This window comes from Chiroxiphia lanceolata, chromosome 5 (assembly GCF_009829145.1).
Source record: "Chiroxiphia lanceolata isolate bChiLan1 chromosome 5, bChiLan1.pri, whole genome shotgun sequence".
NCBI lineage: Eukaryota > Metazoa > Chordata > Aves > Passeriformes > Pipridae > Chiroxiphia > Chiroxiphia lanceolata.
Window position 1 is genome coordinate 62,700,768 of NC_045641.1, and position 20,023 is coordinate 62,720,790.

Consider the following 20,023-nt stretch of genomic DNA (forward strand, 5'->3'; position numbering starts at 1 on the left):
TGCAACAAAAAGCAAATACAGTTTGCTTCACGTAACAGCAAAATGGCATTCCTGTATCATTTTAAAGAAGCTCATATGAGCTATTTAACGTGTTTTCTCTTTGCCATCAAGCAGCTGACACGGTTAAAAGGCAGTGCTTCTAGATCTCCGCTCTAGCATTGCTCTTGCACAGGTTGCAGCAGCCTGGTAGGGCTCTCCTGCAGGATTCCTTCATTTACAGAGTCACCCCAGGAAGCTGAAGCCAGCCAAAGTGTATCTTTTGTAGGAATGTTTACCCTCATGGCTCTTGAAATTGAGCCCAGCGCTGCTTTCACTTGTCTCCTCTGTGGGGTGGGAAGCTTGGTCAGTTCTGCAGACTTCATCCTCCTGCCAGGGAGATCCGGCAGCATAACAGTGAACTATAGCTATACCAAAAGCTTTTAATTAATAAACCAGGAATTACAGTTCACCTGGATCAGAGCAGGTGTATTGGGGTGAGGGCATCTACAGCAGATTCAACACAGTCTTTATCAGGAGGGGTGAAGAGTCAACCTCTGCAGATTCCATCTTCTCAGATCTGTCTGCCCCCTTCCCCTTCTCTCTTCCATTGCTGCAATTTCTTTGATTCTTTCTCAAGGGTTCTCTGTTGCAGATTAATCTTGATGTTTCTGTTGTCCTCATCGTGGCAGTCCTTTCTCTGTTAATGGCTCCATTTAGCTCCTGCAGAGAGTTCTGTACAAATTGCCAATGTTGCTGCCTCAGAGTGGAATTTTAATTTGCTCTTTCCATCACTACACAGCATACAGAACAACTGGGGAACCAAGCTACACATAGGAGTCCTGTTATTCTTCCTACTGCCCACATATGATGAATCTTGCCTACATTATTCATTTTTATCCAACGTTGACTGTATAGCAGAATAACCTGTCTGGAGCAATCTCTGACCAGGTTGATGATCCCTGTGCTCTTGGCTTCACCCATCTTTGTCTTGCCTTTCTTATGAAGACGCTGAAAAGAAGGTTATCGATGTACCTAGAGAATGCACACACAAAATTTGTAAAATTCCATAATTGAGGTAATACAATAAGTAGAAACTTAAAAATAAGAGCTTGGAAAAAAACAACTGAGCTTAAAATTTCCTTTTTCCTTCAGTACTTCAAAATAAAAGGAATCTGATTGTCAAAACAAATAATTTTTGACAGGAGCAACTGATCAAGTGCTGCTTGCTCCTTTGACTGGCAGTTCAGGCTGAAGTTGGGTTGAACTCTCTTGTCTCTCCTTTGCATCCATCTGATAGTGCCAGCAACAAAATATTTGGAACAGTTGTAAGGAGTGACTTTGGTTTGGAATCCCTTTAAGACTATTAGGGTGTTGTTGCTTAGAAAGAAATTCTACCCGGAGTAAGAGCAAAGGCTTCTGAAGTCCTTTTCTTGTATTTTAAGCCATTCAGAAAGCAATTTTTACGTCCATACAAGTAAATCTAGTTTATTTTAGGTTTTGTATTTTTGCTTATGACAAAGTTTGGAGATTTTGATTATTTTTTTTTTTTACCCCCATCTCTTTCCCTTTGCCTTGAATCAGCTCTGAGACTTTAAATTCCCACTCCTTATCACCTGTCTTAATGACTCGGGAGGTCTGAAAGAATATTCCAGGTCGACAAGAGGATAATACTTTTCACAATGCACTAGAATTTATAGACAGAAAAGCTTTAGTGTTTTCGTCATTTTTTTAGTCGCTATGTACATTAAATTTATACTTTTTTGCAGGGAATTTCAGAAAATGAGCTCTTTATACATTTCTTCCAGTCCTGTGCCCCAGCTTATTCAAGCAAAGCACTTATGCATATCAGTTCATTTCCACTGGTAACAATAATATTGACCATTGGCTTCAGTGGAATTATTCATGTGCCCTAAATTATGCATATACATGAGTACCGGATTAAAAACCAACCAAGCAAAGACAACTAATTAGATTTTAAGTAATGAAAGATCTGCAAGTTGGAATCTGCATCCTCAGTGTAATAATACACTGTCTAAATCCAGCTTTAAGGATATATGCTGAGTAATAGGAAATATGATCTTTTTCTTGTTCCCTTTGTGAATGGTGAATTCAAATGCTCTGTGTATACTTACTTGAGGTCTATGTGGAGAGCAACCAGGAATTTATCAAGTAAAAACATGCTTTTTTCATGTCTTCATTGACATGATATGCAGCACCTCACACCATTCAGGCTCCAAACAAATCAGCAGATTCAGGTTATTCAGGATTTTAATGCTAAAGAAACAATTCCATGGTTTGCCCCATAGGTTGGAAAAAGTGTTTATCAAGCCTAACATACACAGAAAGTCAATTTTAGTACTGTGTCCCTCCTTACTGTACCATTATTTCCGTGTTAGCTCATTGAAATCTTCCTGGGGCTTCTTTTGAGAATTTGTAGTTTTGCAAGAAAGTTAGAAATTGTGAATAATAATGAGTAATTTCCTTGTTAAAAGCGATATTAGATATGGGGGAGTTTCCCATAAATTTAAAAATGCATAATTAATATATTTATCACAAGTATTACATGGTGAAAAAAAGTACTATAACATAAGCAGTGTACTGTTTAGAGATCAGAGAAAAACACCATGTGCAGGATTCATTACCAGAGCTAACAAACTAAATTTTTGCATATTTAGGGGTTGGTTTGTTCGTGTCACAGTTGTATTACGGACCTACAAGTTGTTTAAGAGCATGACTGCTAAAGAGACAGTTGTCAGATGTCTTAGATCTCTAAAGAGAGGTTGAGAGAAAGACTGGAGTCACACCTTCTCATTAAAAGTCCTCTACCTGCTCTGACTACTACCAAGAGTTTTCCAAGCAAAGACTCAAAGTACTGCAAAGACAAGGGTTCTTAAGCTCAAAGAAGCTTTGCATTGAGAAGTTAACCAGAAGAGAATGTTTCATTGGACAAAATAGTTTCCTTTTTGTTTGCAGAGCAGCCTCAAAAAGCTGCTGTTACCAGTTACAGTTTTTGGTTGGGTGTTCTTAGGAACTGCCAGCAACATCCTTTTTCTCAGTTGGGATGAATATTTTGCTCCTCAGCTATTTCTGCTGCTCTATTGTGTCTAGCATGAGAAAAGGTAGATCTTTCAAAGTTTTGCTTCTTCACTGGACAAATGTATACAGACACTTTCTAGGAAATTCACCCCACCTTAGTTACTTCTGAAGTAATAATGAAGAATTAATACATGGGTTTATGAGATCCTTTTTTGTTCCCTGACTGTATGAATGTCAAGCATTTGAGTTAGTGAAGTTTCAGAAACAAAGCAAAGCTTTAACTATCATGAAGGCAGTGTGAAGATATAATGGAAGCCAAAGAAAGACTGTAAGAGTAGAAGTACTCTAGGCCACATAACCCTTGCCTGAGATGTAGGATTTACCTACATCTATAAAGTAGACATTTTTTTCTTTAATATTGTTAACTCAACCATAGCTGTGAAGGGTAAAGTTCAGTCCTCTGTTGGTTTTTGGTTGGTTTTCTACCCAAGTTCTGATTAAAAGGTGTAAGGGAAAACGTTTTCCCATTGCAGTGCAAAACAGTGCATCATCTTATAAAAAGTGTTTCTAGTGTTGTTCAAGCAGAGTTTAAAGTTGTAGCTCCATGAGCATATGTGTGAATGAAGTGCCTTCACCCCAATATTCCTGGGAAGAGAAAAAAAGAGAGGGTGAAAAAGGAAAATTTATGCTTTAATTCAAACCTCTTTGCTTTGTAATTGATCAGTGATAAATATCTAAATGTCACGCTGGTACCTTCATGACCCTTTATGCCTCATGTGAGCTATGCCTGCCAGTAGCCTATCACATGATCTTTGATCACTTCTGTGCATCCTTAAAATTATGAAGGTGCTTAAGTACTGTTCCTGAAAAAGGTGCTTTTTGAAATAAAGACTTCAGGCAGGAGAATACATTCAGTGACAGCTATTATCTCTTTTCTCAGCTGTTCTCCTGCTCCTAATGTTCTCCAGTTTTAGCTTGTTACAAGAAATCCTTGGTTTCAACTAGAGATCTTGCTACTGGCCACGATCATAACTTTTGGCTAGATCATTTCCTGAGGCAGTGAATTCCACAGATAGGCTACATAAAATAGCACTTCTACACAAAATTTCCAAAGTTACTGCCCTTTAATTTTATTGAATACTCTGGTCCTCTTGATGAGCGTTACTCTGTGAAAGGTTATACACTTCATTACAGAATACTACACTTCATTGTAGAATACTTCTAGCACTTGCATTTAAAAAAGGTTATGATAAAACTCTATAGTAATTAGAAATCAATTAGCAATTTTTTCAAGAAATAGAAGCCTAACCCAGGTGTCCTAACAAACTCACTTTCTGTTGAGCTGCAGCCCTCCAGTGCTGTGCACTGAACAAGACAGATTTAATTTTTTTGTTCAGCTTCCTATTTTCCTGTGACAGCTGCCCTGCTATGATGGATTACACTTTTCCTGTAACTCGCTGTTATTTTTGAAAGACATTTGCCACAAAGTGTCAGGGTGTGAGCGTGTGTCTTGTAAAGTCAGCAGAATTGAGTGAATTGTGTCTGCCCCTCCCATTAAGTGACTGAAAGCCCTCCACTATGTGCTTGGTCATGCTCAGCCACTATGTTAATAGGTAATATGCCTCTGACATTGTCTTTGAACTATGATGCCTGTGTAAGGAATGAGATACTTGCAAAATGTGCCAGACTATTATCCCTGGGAAAGAAAAAAAACCACTATGCATATCTCCTGTGGCCTTACCAATGTGTCTTCTCCTGTGTCTTCTGAAGAACCAGAAGACATAGGCACAAAGGTCTATTTATAGAGATAAATAGATTTTTATTCCTTGGCCCCCACTGAAACTGCTGGTAGTAACTGTGATCAGCAAACTACAGAATTAAACATCCTGCTGTTATTTCTAAGCGATTACCTGTATCACTGGGAGAAAAGCCTTTGTTGAAATCCTATAGGCATGATAGCAATTAGGGATGCCTGGTGAAGAAAGAGCTCTTCTGCAGTACACAAGGTCCAACAGACCTCAAATATGCTTAAATATCCCATCATCATGATGCTGAGTGATTTCTTTGACAGTGCCCAGTGAGGCAAGGTAGTATTCCACTTTGCAGGTTGGAAAGCTGAAGCACAGTGAGCCAAATGATGCCCCCCACAGCGCTGGAGAGGGTATGCAGCAAGTCATGAGAAGGAATCTAAGATCTTTATCCCTGAGGTCTCTGAGAGATGATGCATTAATGCTCTGAAATGTGCCAACTTCCTCACTGTTGAGAGTAGTGACATGTGAGTGTTGAGATGTGAGCTATGAAAGGTCAGGCAGTTTGACTCAGAAAGCAGAATTATTTCTATAAATGACAATCTTCAGATTCCCACTGATCCTGTGCTTCCAGCTGACGTAAAAATTGTTCAATACATGCTTAAGTTGGCATCAGGATGCAATCACATTGACTACTGGAGCTGGAGTATTATCATTCAGACCTATCCTGGCTGATAGTCTGTGTTCAGAACTGTGATTTTAGAAGATGATCCACCTTTTTTGTTGAGATTCATAGGGTTAGTAGTAAACACTCTGGGAGAAGTGGTGTACTCAGTGACCAGAAAACTGAATTGTATATCAGGAGTTGTCCATCCTGGAAAGGTAACCTTATAACTGAACCATTTCCTGTTCACTGTAGGCAACAGTACAAAATCTATTCTGCACACCTCATTTTCTGCACTCCGTAGTGTGCAAATGGTAACACCCCTGGTCTTGTTGTGACCCTTTGCATCTTCTCCACTTTAACAGCATAATGAGGAGAAATCAGCTCTACCACCCAAGTTAGGCTTGCAGTGAAGGGCTACAGCTGTAATCAGCAGGACATGTGCATGCAAACATGCAGGATTAATAGCTGCAGATTTGCAGAATGGTGGTGAGTTTCCAGAAAACAGCTTCACTCAAACACAGATGCAAGGCTCTTCCTGAACAATGCTCCCATGCAGTTATCACTGAGGACAGTCCATCCTGGACTTCTAGGATACTTCTGTTTTGGAGGAAGCATTTTCAGATATTTGGAAGAATACAGTCTTAGCCAGGAATTTAATGTTTCTTAAATGTTGGTACTTAGCTGTTGCTGTTTTAAGTAAGTCTATTACTTTTCTTCCCCCCCCAACTTTCACTTTCGCCAAACAACCTATTTCTCTACTTTTCTCCTGCAGATGTTTTTCAGGAGCAAGTAGCAAGTTCACAGTGTACTGTTTCCTTATTACAGGGAGGTGTTAACATAATTTACCAAACACCTAGTGTTATATCAATATATAACATATATTCCTGTCACCCATGGGTCAGTCCCACAATGTGTGGAATAGTCTTGCCTGCTACTAAAGAAAATGAGACGAGAAAGCACCAAACATTGGCAAGTCCAGCAACAGAGAGGAAGACTCAGCTGTTTGCCAAATACTGATGGTTTCTCTATGCTTGAGAAGCTATTGCTGTCTCTGCCCCTCAGCTTCTCTCTTACGTATATCACTGTGCAATAAAAAGGGGATGAAAAGCTGACTTCCGAAATTTTCGGTCTGAGAAGTCCCAAATGCTTTGCTGTACCAGAATGCAGGTCTATTTTTCAGGACTCATTTGTGCTGATGCAAGCTGGTACGATCATTATGCAATTGTGCAGGCATTGGAAATAGCCAGGGTACACTATATTCTAGGTATATACTTTACCAGACCGTGGTGGAAGCTTCTTGCCATCTGGAAATCTCTTTGTGCCAGGGAAGCTTTGTTCTTCTCTGAGTACCCTGACATGCACCTCAACTCTGTACCTGGCACCCTGGCCTTTGCTGTTTAGGATTCACTTCTACCACAGCTTTGAGAAGTTCTACTTTTCGAGCTGACTTTCTCACATGACAAAAAAAATCCCAAACTGTTGATAGATAAATACCATACAGCTCAGGCTTTTTTATCACCATCTATCATAATTAGAGGGATGTCAAGTCGTCAGTGTGCCCACAGTGGTAAATTCTTATGGCAGTTTTTCAAAGTCATCCATACTCATTGTTTGTGTGGATCGTTTTATATAGATAGTGATGTTCTTTGTAGAAGAGAGAGGCTGTTAAGTCTCATTTCTTTACTTAATTCCAGCTTGGGCAGTTACATTTTGCCTGCCTGATTTCCCCACTGGGATCTCAGGTGAATATTTCCTTCCATCTTTATACACCATGATGCTTTGTTCTCATTAAAGCACCGATGTGTAGCATACACCAGAGGTGTCTATTTTTTGGTTGTGGGGGATGAAATGTGGCTTGCAAACGCAAAGAATAATTAATATGATTTATAAGCTAACTGAAAAATTCTATAAAACTATAAAAGAGAAGCTGTTTAATACGGTTAGGGGGTGTTAGAGATTTAGGTACTCTCTTTTGACTACCAAATGTATTCATCCTGTGAGGAAGGAGCTGGTGAACTGTTTTCACAGAGGGAGATTTCAAGCTTATTTTTTAATGAGTCTACTTCAGTTCAGTCACAGCTGAAGGAGCCTTGAGATGGAGTTCTGGATCGGCCCATTGACTGTGGACTATTGCCAGACAAGGACTTTAGTGATTCTGCTTTGGAAGAAAAATGGATAATGGACTTCCATCCACAAAGAACTGATTATATTAGTGTTCTCTCCTGCCTTCTCTTACTGAAGGTTTGAAATACTTTTTCTGAGTTGTTACAAATCTTGAGTCAGATCCCCTCTCCTGAAGTGTGTCTCAGTGCCCATGTATGGAAGAATATTTTTTCTGCGATCCCAGCAAACATGTAGGTTGCAAAGGAAAAAGCATTTTCCTGGAAAGAGAAAACAACATACAAGAAAATTTTGAAAAGAGTGGAAAACAAAGGAACGTAGGTTGGTTTACAGGCGTAGGTACTTTCAAGTCTGCAATTTATGTTCACAAATCAATTTTTAGTGCTCCTGAAAATGTTAACCACCATCTGTTTCTTTAATGATGCTACGTCTGGCTCCGAAGATAGTGTTTATGAACAGTAAAGAAGAGACTCTGGTATTTTTGATACCATCATGAAAGTGAGACTCTATTAAGTTGTCCAGCAACTTTCCAAAATTTTGAACTTTGAAGGAGACTTCAAGATAAAATAGTGTTTATGTACTAGATGCTTTTAGAATATATACAAGATCTTATTATGTGCTGGAGTTAAACCACACATAATAGAGGTTCTGGTCCTAAAACAATAGTCTGCTTGCTCTGTTTGCAGATGCTTGTAATAGTGTGAGATCATTCAGTTTGCAGTCTCCAATTCTCTTACTGTTCAGTTGCATAGGAATCACATTTTGATAAGTGATTCATCCTTCAAGCAGAGAAAGCAAGTTTGTGAGGAAGATTTAGAAAACACTTGATCAGCTCAGGACATGTTGGGCCTTGAAACGACCTTCCTCAAAAGTACAAAGCTACTGCCCTCACTGTGGTAAACTGGGAAAACTACCAGAGCACTGCCAGGGAAAGATGGTATTTGGCCACAGTTCCCACATGCTGCTCTCTGAGGTACCTGTACTTGTGCTACACATGGGAAGTGAACATGATCTGGCAACACACTGTGGCAATGCTTAGCAAAAACCAGCAATATTTTCACTGGCAGCAGAGGGTTGTGTGTTTGTGCAGTGAGTAGAAGTTCAGAAGTCATGGGTGGACCCTTTGTGGTGCTGTAAGTAAACTCCAAAAAGTAACAATCCACAGCTTTGAGCATCTAAAGAAGTGCCAGTAGGTACACGGTTGTATCTTAGCCTGTATTAATCACTGACTGTAAGGAAACAGATCAAAAGAACAATCAAAGGAGCAGTCACATAAGAAAGAACATACAGAAACACTTGCTATGATTATGTGTAAACCAACCACAGGCTCTGTTTACAAACCTTTCCATCTGTTCCTTTGCCTAATCATTTCTGCTTTCCCTCTCTGTCTTCTAACTTTCCTTCGTCTTTCCAGATGCAGGACGCTATGGGCTATGAGTTACCATGGGTGTATTTTGTCAGTCTGGTCATCTTTGGATCCTTTTTCGTTCTAAATCTGGTTCTTGGTGTGTTGAGCGGGTAAGCTGACAGTTTTGGTGTCCTTTTTCCAATGCTACAGGGCAAGACTCCATAATAAGGGTTCTTCCCTGTCACCAGGATACTTTCAGAGGGATTAAAAATGTGAATTCAAGGAAGCTTCACATCAGCTCTGAAATACTCTGACAAAATGTTCAAATATTGTAAATAACAATACAGGTAACAAAAGCGGTGTTATTCTCTGACAAAGAAATTCAACCTCAGGGCATTCAAAATCATTAATGTCAACCTGTCATAAATTTTCAGAAAACTGGCTATTGAAAAATCTTACTGCTGGTGACTTGGGATCTCTTTGGCTGGAGCCTTGCAGTGCTCAGAATCTGAGCTTGTCTCACTAATTATCATTCCACTCTTCCAGGTCAATGATGCCATAGGAAGGGACTGGCCCTGGATCTATTTTGTTACACTAATCATCATAGGGTCATTTTTTGTACTTAACTTGGTTCTCGGTGTACTTAGCGGGTAAGCAGTACCAGGAAAATGTTTTATTATTGTTTATTTTTTAAAATTTGTATTTCTATTCCTACTCTCTGGTTACCAAAACAACAGTCAGTGGCGGGTTGATCTCAAGAACCTTAAGAGAAGGCCTATGCTATTGCTGTGCCAATAGCAAAATATGGCATTCCTAATACAGAGTGAGTCTTTTGAGTAAATCCAAGGCATATAAGACAATTCTTTGCCTGTAACATGTTCCTCTACCTGTATTCTGTGGGATGAGGACAGCACCATGCTCTCCTGTGGGCAAAGCAATCCATTTGCCATAGAAGAAGGGGATTATAGTAAAATTTCTGGAAGAGTCAGTAGGATTGAAGGAAGAATGAGAGCATGAGACAAATCCCTTCACATCCGTAGGATGAGACTCCTGCCAAATTATGTCTTCTCACAGGAGAAATTTTCACATTGCTGAATATATCTAACACACAGCCTAGCAGGAGACTATTTTCCCTGGAGAGAGTCTTGGGCACGTTTCTTCTTCAGTAAGCCCATCTTCTCTATTGTGCAGATTACAAGCCTGGCATGATGCAGAGAGAAAAGATCATTTCCCTCTGACCTTTTCTAAGGATGAACAGAGAAGCAAGAGAAGTCCTTCTAGTGTTTAAGCATTCTTAAGACATGCAGACATTTATCTGTATTTCAGTTCTGCAGTATAACCCTGGCTGCAAAACATCATTTTAGTAGCTTTGATTAAAAACAATGGATATTGTCCCCAGTTGTGAAAAAACTTTACTGCCCTGGGGAGCCACATAATTAGAGGAATCAAGCCAGCAAACATTCCTCACAAGATTCTAAAAAAAAGATCTCCTAGGATCAGGCTTCTAATTCCATATTTGGGCATGACTGGGTGATTACAGCCATTCTATGTACATGGATAAATATGGTATGAGGACTTCAGTGTATCCTCTTTTTCTTTGTTTCTAACTTATTACCTCTTTGATGAGCTCTAAATGAATTTGCTCAGGGCCTGTACCTGTCACCTGAGTGGGCAGCCCTGAAGTCCCCTGTCTTGTGGTCATAAGAGAGGGAAAATTATCTCTGAGCAGGAGAGAGGACCTGATGCCTCACAGAAATTATGTCCTCACTACTTGGGCCAACAACACAGGAAGGGCAGTAGAGGGACCAGAGAAAAAGATCCACCACTGGCCATCGGTAAAAGAGACAAGTAATAAAAGTTCTTCAGGAGGTATTATTACAATCTTCATTACTCCATTGGAGGAGATGTGCTGCTAAGACAGCTGCTGCAAAAAGCAGTAATGGGAGTGGGGAAAAAAAAATCCCCAGTAATGAAGTGTCAGGCAATAGTCTGTGTTTAGATATCTGGAGAGTGATACTCTGGGTACAGTTTTAAATCAGGTGCTCCTCGTTTCTCCAGGTGGATACTCTGACCAGCAGGTAAGGATATCAGCAGTAGTGGAGGAGGATGACCAGCTGACAGAGGGGAAGTGATCTGTTCTATCAGAGGTGCACTCAAGGACCATATAGGACAGTTGTTAAGGATTATGTGGTATCTGATTGGATAAACAGTGCCTGTGAGCCCAGCCATGAGGAGTGCATACTATTGAAGCACTGCTGATTCGATTTACCTATACTTGGATTTTTATCTGTATATAATTAAAAATTGAATTTCCTCTCTCTTTTATTGTCAACTCGAAAAAGTGTTTTGGGGCCTAAATCTTTTGCCTCCTGACATACTGCAGCTAGAACACCACAGTTAGTGGTAAGAGATAGAAACAGTCTGTAGAGGGAACTGAAATCGAAGATGAAGTTCACCTTGTTTAAGCTATGAGTCACTCTTTCTGGCTGTCTTCACAGTGTTATGACAGCTGCACTGTTTCTGCAAAAACTTCCCCAACTGGAGAAAAGTAAAAAGAAACTTAAGAATTTGCAACCATGAAAAAACACAGAAATTATGGGAGAAATGTTCCAAATTTTCTTTGGGCTAAATAAGCAGTTCTTAAACAATTAACTTTCTAAAGCAGTTCTAAATTCTGCTGAGTTACAAAGTGTCTTCACTTTGCAGATTCAGCTTCTTTTTTTTTTTACTTAGAGTATTGCTATTAGTCTGATCTATGTAGATGATCCACCTGTCTGTTCTACGTAGATACAAAGCAGCATTCCTGGTTATCTTTCAATATCCATTCTGAACATCTCTGATTTCTTCCCATTTATCTATTTCAGGAACTTGAGCAAGCATGTTGTGTAGGTAGACTTTGTCAATGACAGATTAGCTTAGGGGTTTTTTTAATCACTTCTGAATATATAAGTGTAATTAATTGTACTCACAAAGACATCTTGATTGCACCTGCAAAATCAAATGCTGAGTTCTGCTCTGCCTAAAGAGCTCATCTGTAATTTGTTTTTACTCAGGTATGTCAACCATTCATGGTCCTTCTGGTGAATTTACTAGTCTCATGCTAAGCTGAATAGCATGTCAGAGTATTTATATATAGAGTTGTAATCTCTTCCTGCCTTGACTGAGCACAATATAAAATTCATATATTCCAAAGGAAATATCCAGTCAGCAGATCACACAGTAGACCTCCACAAGCACAAAACAATTCCACATCATTGCTGTGAGCAGTGATTAGAATTTGCTTGAGATCAGAGATGTTCACATCTATGTTACCTGTTTCAGTTAATTAGCGAAGAAAAAAAATTGCAGCGTGGGTTCAACCTTCAGACATGCACGCTGAAACATATAGATTCACATTTCCTTTATATTTTGCCTAACAGTGAACCAAATCCCAGGACACAGGCCAAACAAGCAGTTGCCTAAGGCAAATGGAGGGCAGGAGAAACAGCCATTTTCTCTGCTTTGGCAGGATCCTTCAAAACCCAGTTGGCTGCTTGTGATGCTTTTACTGCCGAGAAAGAGGTCAGAGTGGATGGGAGGCTGGCTATGGTTGTAACTCCTCCCTGAGCAGTTTTTGTGACCTTTCAGGATTTTTTTTTCTAGTCTTCTGTCCCCTCTTCCAACTCTTCCCATTCCTTGGTGTACTTCTTAGGGTGGATGAAATTTGAAGCCTTGTGCTCCACTTTTAGTAGTAAGCAAGAGCTTTGAACTGCATTTCCTCTACATGTGAGAAGTCATCTTGAGATCAGATATAGACAAGAATTACCTATATTCCATCATCAAGGTGACAAAGAGAAGTTTTCTTCTGATACAGCACAGGATGCAGAGCTGGGTGTTTATATTTATGATTTTGACCCACTCTAGCCTCAAAGACAGAAAACATCTCTCCAGAGTACTCTGCTATTTCATATTCCCATTGGCAGACAAATCTTATAATTTTCTGTGAGAAGTAAAAGAACGTGAAGGAAACTGAATTCTCATAAAAACAAACAGATTCACCAACTCTTATAACTGATGTTCTTGGGCTCACTGAAAATGGACAGGTTGCTTGATAGTTCTGCAAGCTGTTGTTAACCTTATCCTGACACGACAGTGCAGTCTTTTTTGAGTAGACCACCTCCAGGCTCAAGATGGCACTTCCATCAGAAAGCTCATTTGGTCCTTGGCCTCCCTGCTGAAACTGCAAACACTGACCCTTTATTGCGAGCTGTGATGGTGGCAGAAGAAATGTGCCCACCTGCCTGCAGTAGGCACTGGACTGAGGTCACCAGCTCATTTCACGTGGGATGGTAAATGATCATTCGTAGTAATTCTCGATGGTGAAGTACATTTGCCCAAGTACAGGATGGCATTCCACATGGGAGGTGATTTGAATTGCAGCAGCAATTTCCTGAGCCGCCTGTTCCCAGTGGTCTAATGTTAGTAGAGCACAGAAATTAAGACAATTTAAATAGGTTGTCTTCTTTGGAGAGTCGTCTGAGATGTGCAGTGTCATACGCTGTACAAAGGAAGGAGACATGCAATTGCAGGTTGTTTAGACGAGGCAATCACAGTATTTCCCACTGTGCTATAAAACTCTAGGTAAAATTCACTCCTCTGCTGACGGTCAGCGTAAAGACATCCTGTTAAAATCTCACATTGCTTCAGTTAGCTCTCCCCCACAGCCCTGTTGAGGGAGACAGTAAGTGTGGACTGAAAGGAATTAAATAGACATGCAGCTTAGAAACACTGAACATAAATGATCCACTTCAGTGCACAGTAGGAATTTCACTTCTGTAAGCTGGGCTGTTTTGTAATTTTTGCCACTTTGGTTTCTAAAACATCCCCTTTCAGTTTATATCCATACAAATATAAATAGTTCTCACCTGGAGTTCAGGGCTTGGTCCGTTTAAAATTGGACCCATTTGTTTTAGATTCTAAAATAACAGTTTAGGAGCTAATAGTTGAAATTTGATTTATCAAACAGGCTTAATAATACATAGATTCATTCAGTGATTTTTTTTTTCAGAGTTAATTCATTATTTTGGATAAGGCACTGTATCAGACCCAGTGAAAAGGTGTTATTGAAGCAGAAAATATAACTACTATTGATTGATTTTTTTGAAAATTCTTTGTACAGTTTTTATTGTTATTGTTCGGGGCTTGTTTATTTGTTTTACATCATAAATAGCAAAATATCACTCCCAGTATGAGAAAATTTCATTTTTCATTTTTTTCATGCCTTGAGGCTGAGTTTGGAGCCAAGGTTGACTGTGATCTACCTTCAGGCCAGAGATGCCAGTGTTTCTCTTACTTACTTCCACTTTCCTTATCACAGTCCCAGGGGAGGGGCTAAACCCTCAGCAATGTGACCAAGGCACATGCTTTGTCAGATACTTTGGCTTGAAATTCAGGGATCATCCTACTTTGATTCTGCTGCAGTGCTGGTTTTTGCACAGCTCATTTTATTGAAAGCCTGATCCCAAACCTGTTGAAGTCCATGGAAACCTTTCAGTGAGATTTGGACCAGACAGGAGGAAATTACTTCACCATCACTGTTAGAAACCAACCTCCATCTCAGTTACCTAAGGAGCAGTCAGTCACATGGCATTCATTAACATTTTGGGTAGGATTTTCATAATCCTAATATTATGCCACCAATATTAGTGTTAGGTTTCCTATTTATTTTTGCAGAAGCAAACTTAAGGCAAATCCTAGGTGGAGTAGGATTTTTTAAAATCCACTCGTTGACATTCATTAGCAACAGTAATGGAGAATGAATTGGAGAGAATGACTTTACCATTACAGAATGAACTGTATTATCTGCAGTGTGTGTCTTATGTAGTGATCTGCTTCAGCAGATATAAGACTTAATGCTTAGGTACTCTTGGTCCAGCAATTTTCACAATCATTAAGCTTACTTTTTGAAATACAAGTGCTAAAACCTGGTTTAGAACCACATGGGAGTCTCTAAATAGAGGTAGGTCAGCATTTCTTGAAAAAAAAATCTTGCTGTATAGGTGCCTCTGAAAGAGGGGAAGACAGAACCACAGCCAAAAAGAAGGCAAAGCATTCAGAATCATAACTAAGCAACATGAAATTCTTGTTCTTAAGCCTTCTGTTTTCAGTCTATATTCCCAATAGGGTTCTTTCATAAAACTGTCATCAAATGTCTACCCTTTTCACTTTCTGGCAGAATCTATTAGTCTTTTCCTACCCATAATTTATCATGTTTGTTCACCCAACTTGTATTTGAAAAATACATTTCATGTCAGATAACAGGCTTGAATACTGAAAGTCTGCAGTAAAACACTGAGGTCTGTTTTTAAATATATTTTCCAGAAATGTGGGTGAAATTGACCATAATTAAATGTGTACAAAATTGTGAGTACCATTAATTACACTTAAACCAATTTAGTTGTGATATATAATCTTAAAGACAGATTGAAACCTGGCTAAAAATTAGAGCCACCACCTCACTCTCCAGATGTCAGATTATTGTCAAACAGTTCATCATTAACCATTATTCATATAGATATTTGTGGATAACTGTTAGAGAATATCAAGTGGTAAAGAATATTAGAAAGTTAACGGCATTGTACAGAAAATTGCACAGAAATGTTACATATGTGTTTTATTTGAATAGTCAGTGAAATGTTGAGAATTAAAGGATTAAAAACAGGTATAAATCTTTTCCTGAGTATTGGTAGAAATGTGGACACTCCAGCTGTTTTACGTGTGTATCTAGAAGGGATGGTGCATTCATGTGTCTGTCTTGAAAGAGTAGAGAAAGCTGGGTGTGCTACACAGGCTGAGGAGACTTTCTAGTGGAAATCAATCTAACCCATTGTTTTTCCATGTCTTCCTTCCCTCTACCCATGTCCCGTCCCTCCCTCCCTCTTGCTAGGGAGTTTTCCAAAGAAAGAGAGAAGGCGAAGGCTCGAGGTGATTTCCAGAAGTTACGGGAAAAACAACAGCTAGAGGAGGATTTGAAGGGATACTTAGACTGGATAACTCAAGCAGAAGATATTGATCCAGAAAATGAAGATGAAGGCATGGATGAGGAGAAGCCTCGAAACAGTAAGCAACTTTCTTCTCTCTCTCATTCTCTCTTTCTCTCTCTCTCTGTGCTTTTAGCAAGAGAGCCTGTGCCCACCTGCTGTAGTGCTGAGATGGCTTAAAAGGAAGAAAAAGTTCTTCCTGAGACATGCACTGTGCTTATACATGATTCCAGTTTAATGCCTGTAGGAAACCGTGGGAAGCAGAAATATGTGTGCAATAACTGATATTCTGCAGATCCTTGGTGTTTTGCCTGTGATATTGACATAGGATCCTGATATTAAACAGAAAAAATAGGTCAATACTTGCTCTTGCACTACTGAGAAAAGTTTTAAAACATATGTGTGTTTCCTATTCATTTATTTAATTGCAGTTGAGTGTTACAGGCTGTTTACAAATGGCTGGTACTTAGAAAGCAAAGGTTTCTTTGGCAAAACAGTGCTACAGTGTGGGACAAGGGCCTAATCAACCCTGTTGTACATTAAGTGGGCCATCTGTAACACCGTTGAAATCAGTGGATTTGTGTTTCCTTTTTCCAGGCTGGATTTAAGGTCTCAGACATTTCCTGTAAGGGTGTTATTCTTCTGTTCTGGAGTTGACAAGATGTTTGTATGAAGTGAAAATTCACCAACAATCTCTTCTTATTAGGAATCCTGAAGACAGAAGGGCTTGGAGAAAGCAGTGCTTTCTTCATTGAATTACCTTTATTGAATCTTCTCCTTCCACCTTCTCTTTTACCAGTACAGGCTCCATAACACTTCAGAAACAATTAGCAGTTATCATTGCTGGTTGTGCACTTGGGGACATGTCAGACTTGGAACCTTTACACAGTTAATGGACACTGGCTCTAGTCTTAGCTTTCATTGCAGGAGTGTGCATTTTCTTAGTTTGATTTTGGAAGAGAAGACATGAAACACTTCCCTGGAGATCATCCTTCCTACCAAACAACCAAAATCCGTGGGATGATCCAATCAGAAACATATATGCTAGTAATAAGAAGATTGGACATGGGAAAGTTGTGCTTTTCTTGCTTTAGCAAGATTTTTATCAGATGTTAATAACCTTTTGGGAAATTAGCACTATCACTGTCAGAACACTTGAGTTCTTTAAAAAAAAAAAAGTGAGGTCATTAATATCAGGTTATACCCATGATACTTAGGTATCTGGACTTGCAGGAGTCACTGTGGTAACTTGCTCAGACTTTCCTCAAATCAGGTTATTTTGATTTTTATGCTGCTGTCTTCATAGGTCATATAGCTTACTTTCACAATTTAACCTAGTAATCATTTGGAAATGAATTTATTATTCATAGCCAAAATTTACTGCTCTGTGGCTTACAATACATGAATATGTAAGATGTAGATTCATTGCATGTGCTGTTGAGTGCAGCCAATCCATATTAGAGCTAACAAGCTCCTTTTTTGGTTGGTGATATTAAGAACTGAAAGATAGTGCATCTCCAGCTTGCTCTCAGTTCTTCCTGTTCAGCTTAATAAGGTGAGGCTTTTAGGACATGATTGATAAAAATTAGTCCCCTTTCATCTTACTAGTTGTCTAGAATTTTTCATAGTTGGCTGTTAATTATAGAATTACCTACTATTATTAGCAAACTAACTTGTTAGCCCTTTCTTTTCCAAACTACTAATGAGTGCAATGTCTACAATGCCATTGATTCCAAGTATCAGGTCTAAGGGCAGTGGTTGTTGACAAGACCCTTGTACACAGCACATTCTCTGTGACATTGTGGCTTTGGGGTACATTATCCATTTTTATTACATGCACACCAGGCTTGGAAACAAACGTCTGCAGTGCCTAGCACTAAACAGTAGAATTACACCTTTGTACAGGATACAAAGGAAGGCTGTGGGCTGATTTTGGCCATGTTCTGGGGACAGTGGTCATGCTAACAAAAATTTCAGCACAAGAGAATGGCAGAGACCAAGCAAGCAGGTCACTGTGAAGTTTATTTGCCTATTCCTCTGATATATGTGCCCCATTTAGAGCAGGCACCATTCTTAGTGCCTGTGGCCTGTATCTATGAATAGCAAATTAATCCTCCTTCTAGCCTTGGTGTACTATCCAGTGCTGTATCTTGGTCTCCCCACCATAGGCTTTTCTGGCTATGTAAGTAAAGGGTGCCTGTGAACCATCTCAACCCACTCAGGTTCTGCAGACCAGTTTACTAACCAGCTCTGACAAGGTCTGTCTGCTGTCCTGAAGCTGAGTCACATTGCAGCTGTACTGCTCTTGGGGCTTGATAGATCTGCTAGAAATTGGGTTGAAAGAACACTGAGTCAGAAAAACTGAGAAACAGAGACCCTTTCCTTCATGGCTTCAGCTTAAGATAATACCACAGAAAAGGTGCTGTGAGTAAGTGACAGGGTGTTTTGTTTGGGATGGGTTTGCCTGGTGTGTTAGCTACTGTGTTGAATGTTTTGGCATTCATGCCAGCAGTCAATCACTGGTAGGGTTAATCTGAGGGAGAAACATGGTATTAATTCTCTTCCAAAAGCCATCTACAAAATGAGCTCCAACTGTAAGGGACAGATGGCACAGTTGTAAATTCCCTCAGGAATCCCTTTGGCTTGAGTGCTCCCAAGACATTTGAATCCCACCTACTAGCAGTCCAAGACTGCATCACCAAGATTCCAATAGCTTCCTTGTCTTTTTGTGCTTGTCTCAGTTGCCTCATATGCACCTTCAGTGTGCTTTTCGTTCAAGTGCTCTTCGAAGCTCACCGCTTTCTGTCTCTAGTACAACATCCTGAACTCCACAGATGAATGTTTCTGCCCCTTTCCAGCACACTTCGTTCAGTGATTAATTAATGTTGACTTTTAAGGTATCAGCCCTGAGACTTTCAGATAACAATTCTCTGAAATGCACAGAGCAGTTCAGGCCTCCTTAAGCTGCTGTCTTAGCTCAGTAAACTTCTGAGGTGGCCTTTGCATCAGTTATGTTGTACTGATGCTCAGGAGACGTGCTCCTGCCTGAACTCTGGCAGTGACTCACACGGTTACTTTGAAGAAGTCACATCAGTTTTTGCTTCTTTGGTTTTCCCCCAGAGGTTGTTTGGAGGCTTGTGGGGAGTTAACAAAGAATATCAGAATAGTTTAGAAGTTTAATTAAAATATACTTATTAAACCAGAGTCTCAGCTAACCTAAGCTCTGAGATTCAGCAGTTTACACCATCTGGGCCCTGACCCAGGTAGTCTACCTAAACTGAAGCATCCCAAACACAGAGAACATATGTTTCCAGTCTCTTCCCTGTCCTTGGCAGCTGCAGAGGCAGGTTTTGCTGTCTTCTTACTTTGTAGAGAGTGCTGCCTGCTTGTCAGCATGGAAACTGCCTCCTGTAAAACAGAGAACACAAGGTGGAAGAGAAATTCACTTGCATCCCTTTTAGGTTTGACTGCCTATGACAGTCCATAGGGCATCATTGATTACCTTTTTTATATTCTGCTGCTTTCCTGAAGCTGTCAAACCTTGCCCTAAGTCTCATTCTGTGTTTACAGTCCTAATGAAATGATCAAGTCCAAGGACTACAGCAGTGAGGACCTTAGTCAAAAAAAGGGTAAGAAAGGAAGATAATTGCAGGCAGAGTCAGACAATCTGTGCATCCTTTAGCTGTTGCTCTCCATAGCAGAGGTCTTGGCATTCTGCTAAGGTAGTTTTTTACCAGTCATCGCTCACAGGGATTGAGAGACATTCACAGAAGAGGCTGCATTAATTCTCTGTGTTTTGGGGAATTACCATATTTAAGGCAGTTTTTTTTCATGTTGTTTGCAAACTTGATTTTGCCATTATGACAGATATGAGGTGAGAAATGTGAAAAGGCTTCTGGGGGCTGTTTGTGTTGATGATTTTCATCTGTGCTCTTTCCCTGATGGGCCTTCTGCATGGGAAGAAAACATTAATTTGACAGAGGGGAGAAACACATGTCATGGCACAAAGCAGCTACTGAATTTCAAAATTACATGATACCAAAGAGAACTGTCCCTCCTATTGCCACAGTTACTGTGAATTTGCCCTGGTTTTTTTCCCCCTTCC

The 20,023-nt window shown here is 39.8% G+C and overlaps 1 protein-coding gene across 13 annotated transcripts in view; it reads left to right on the forward strand.

Moving 5' to 3' along the window:
• The window catches only part of CACNA1C (calcium voltage-gated channel subunit alpha1 C), a 433,056-nt gene that overhangs the window by 271,418 nt on the left and 141,615 nt on the right, over positions 1 to 20,023 (forward strand). For all 13 annotated transcript variants that reach the window (XM_032687965.1, XM_032687962.1, XM_032687963.1 and 10 more), the window contains exons 8-9: positions 8,966 to 9,069; positions 15,825 to 15,997. In XM_032687965.1, coding sequence (XP_032543856.1) covers positions 8,966 to 9,069; positions 15,825 to 15,997 — 277 coding nt within the window. The remainder of the gene's footprint in view (positions 1 to 8,965; positions 9,070 to 15,824; positions 15,998 to 20,023) is intronic.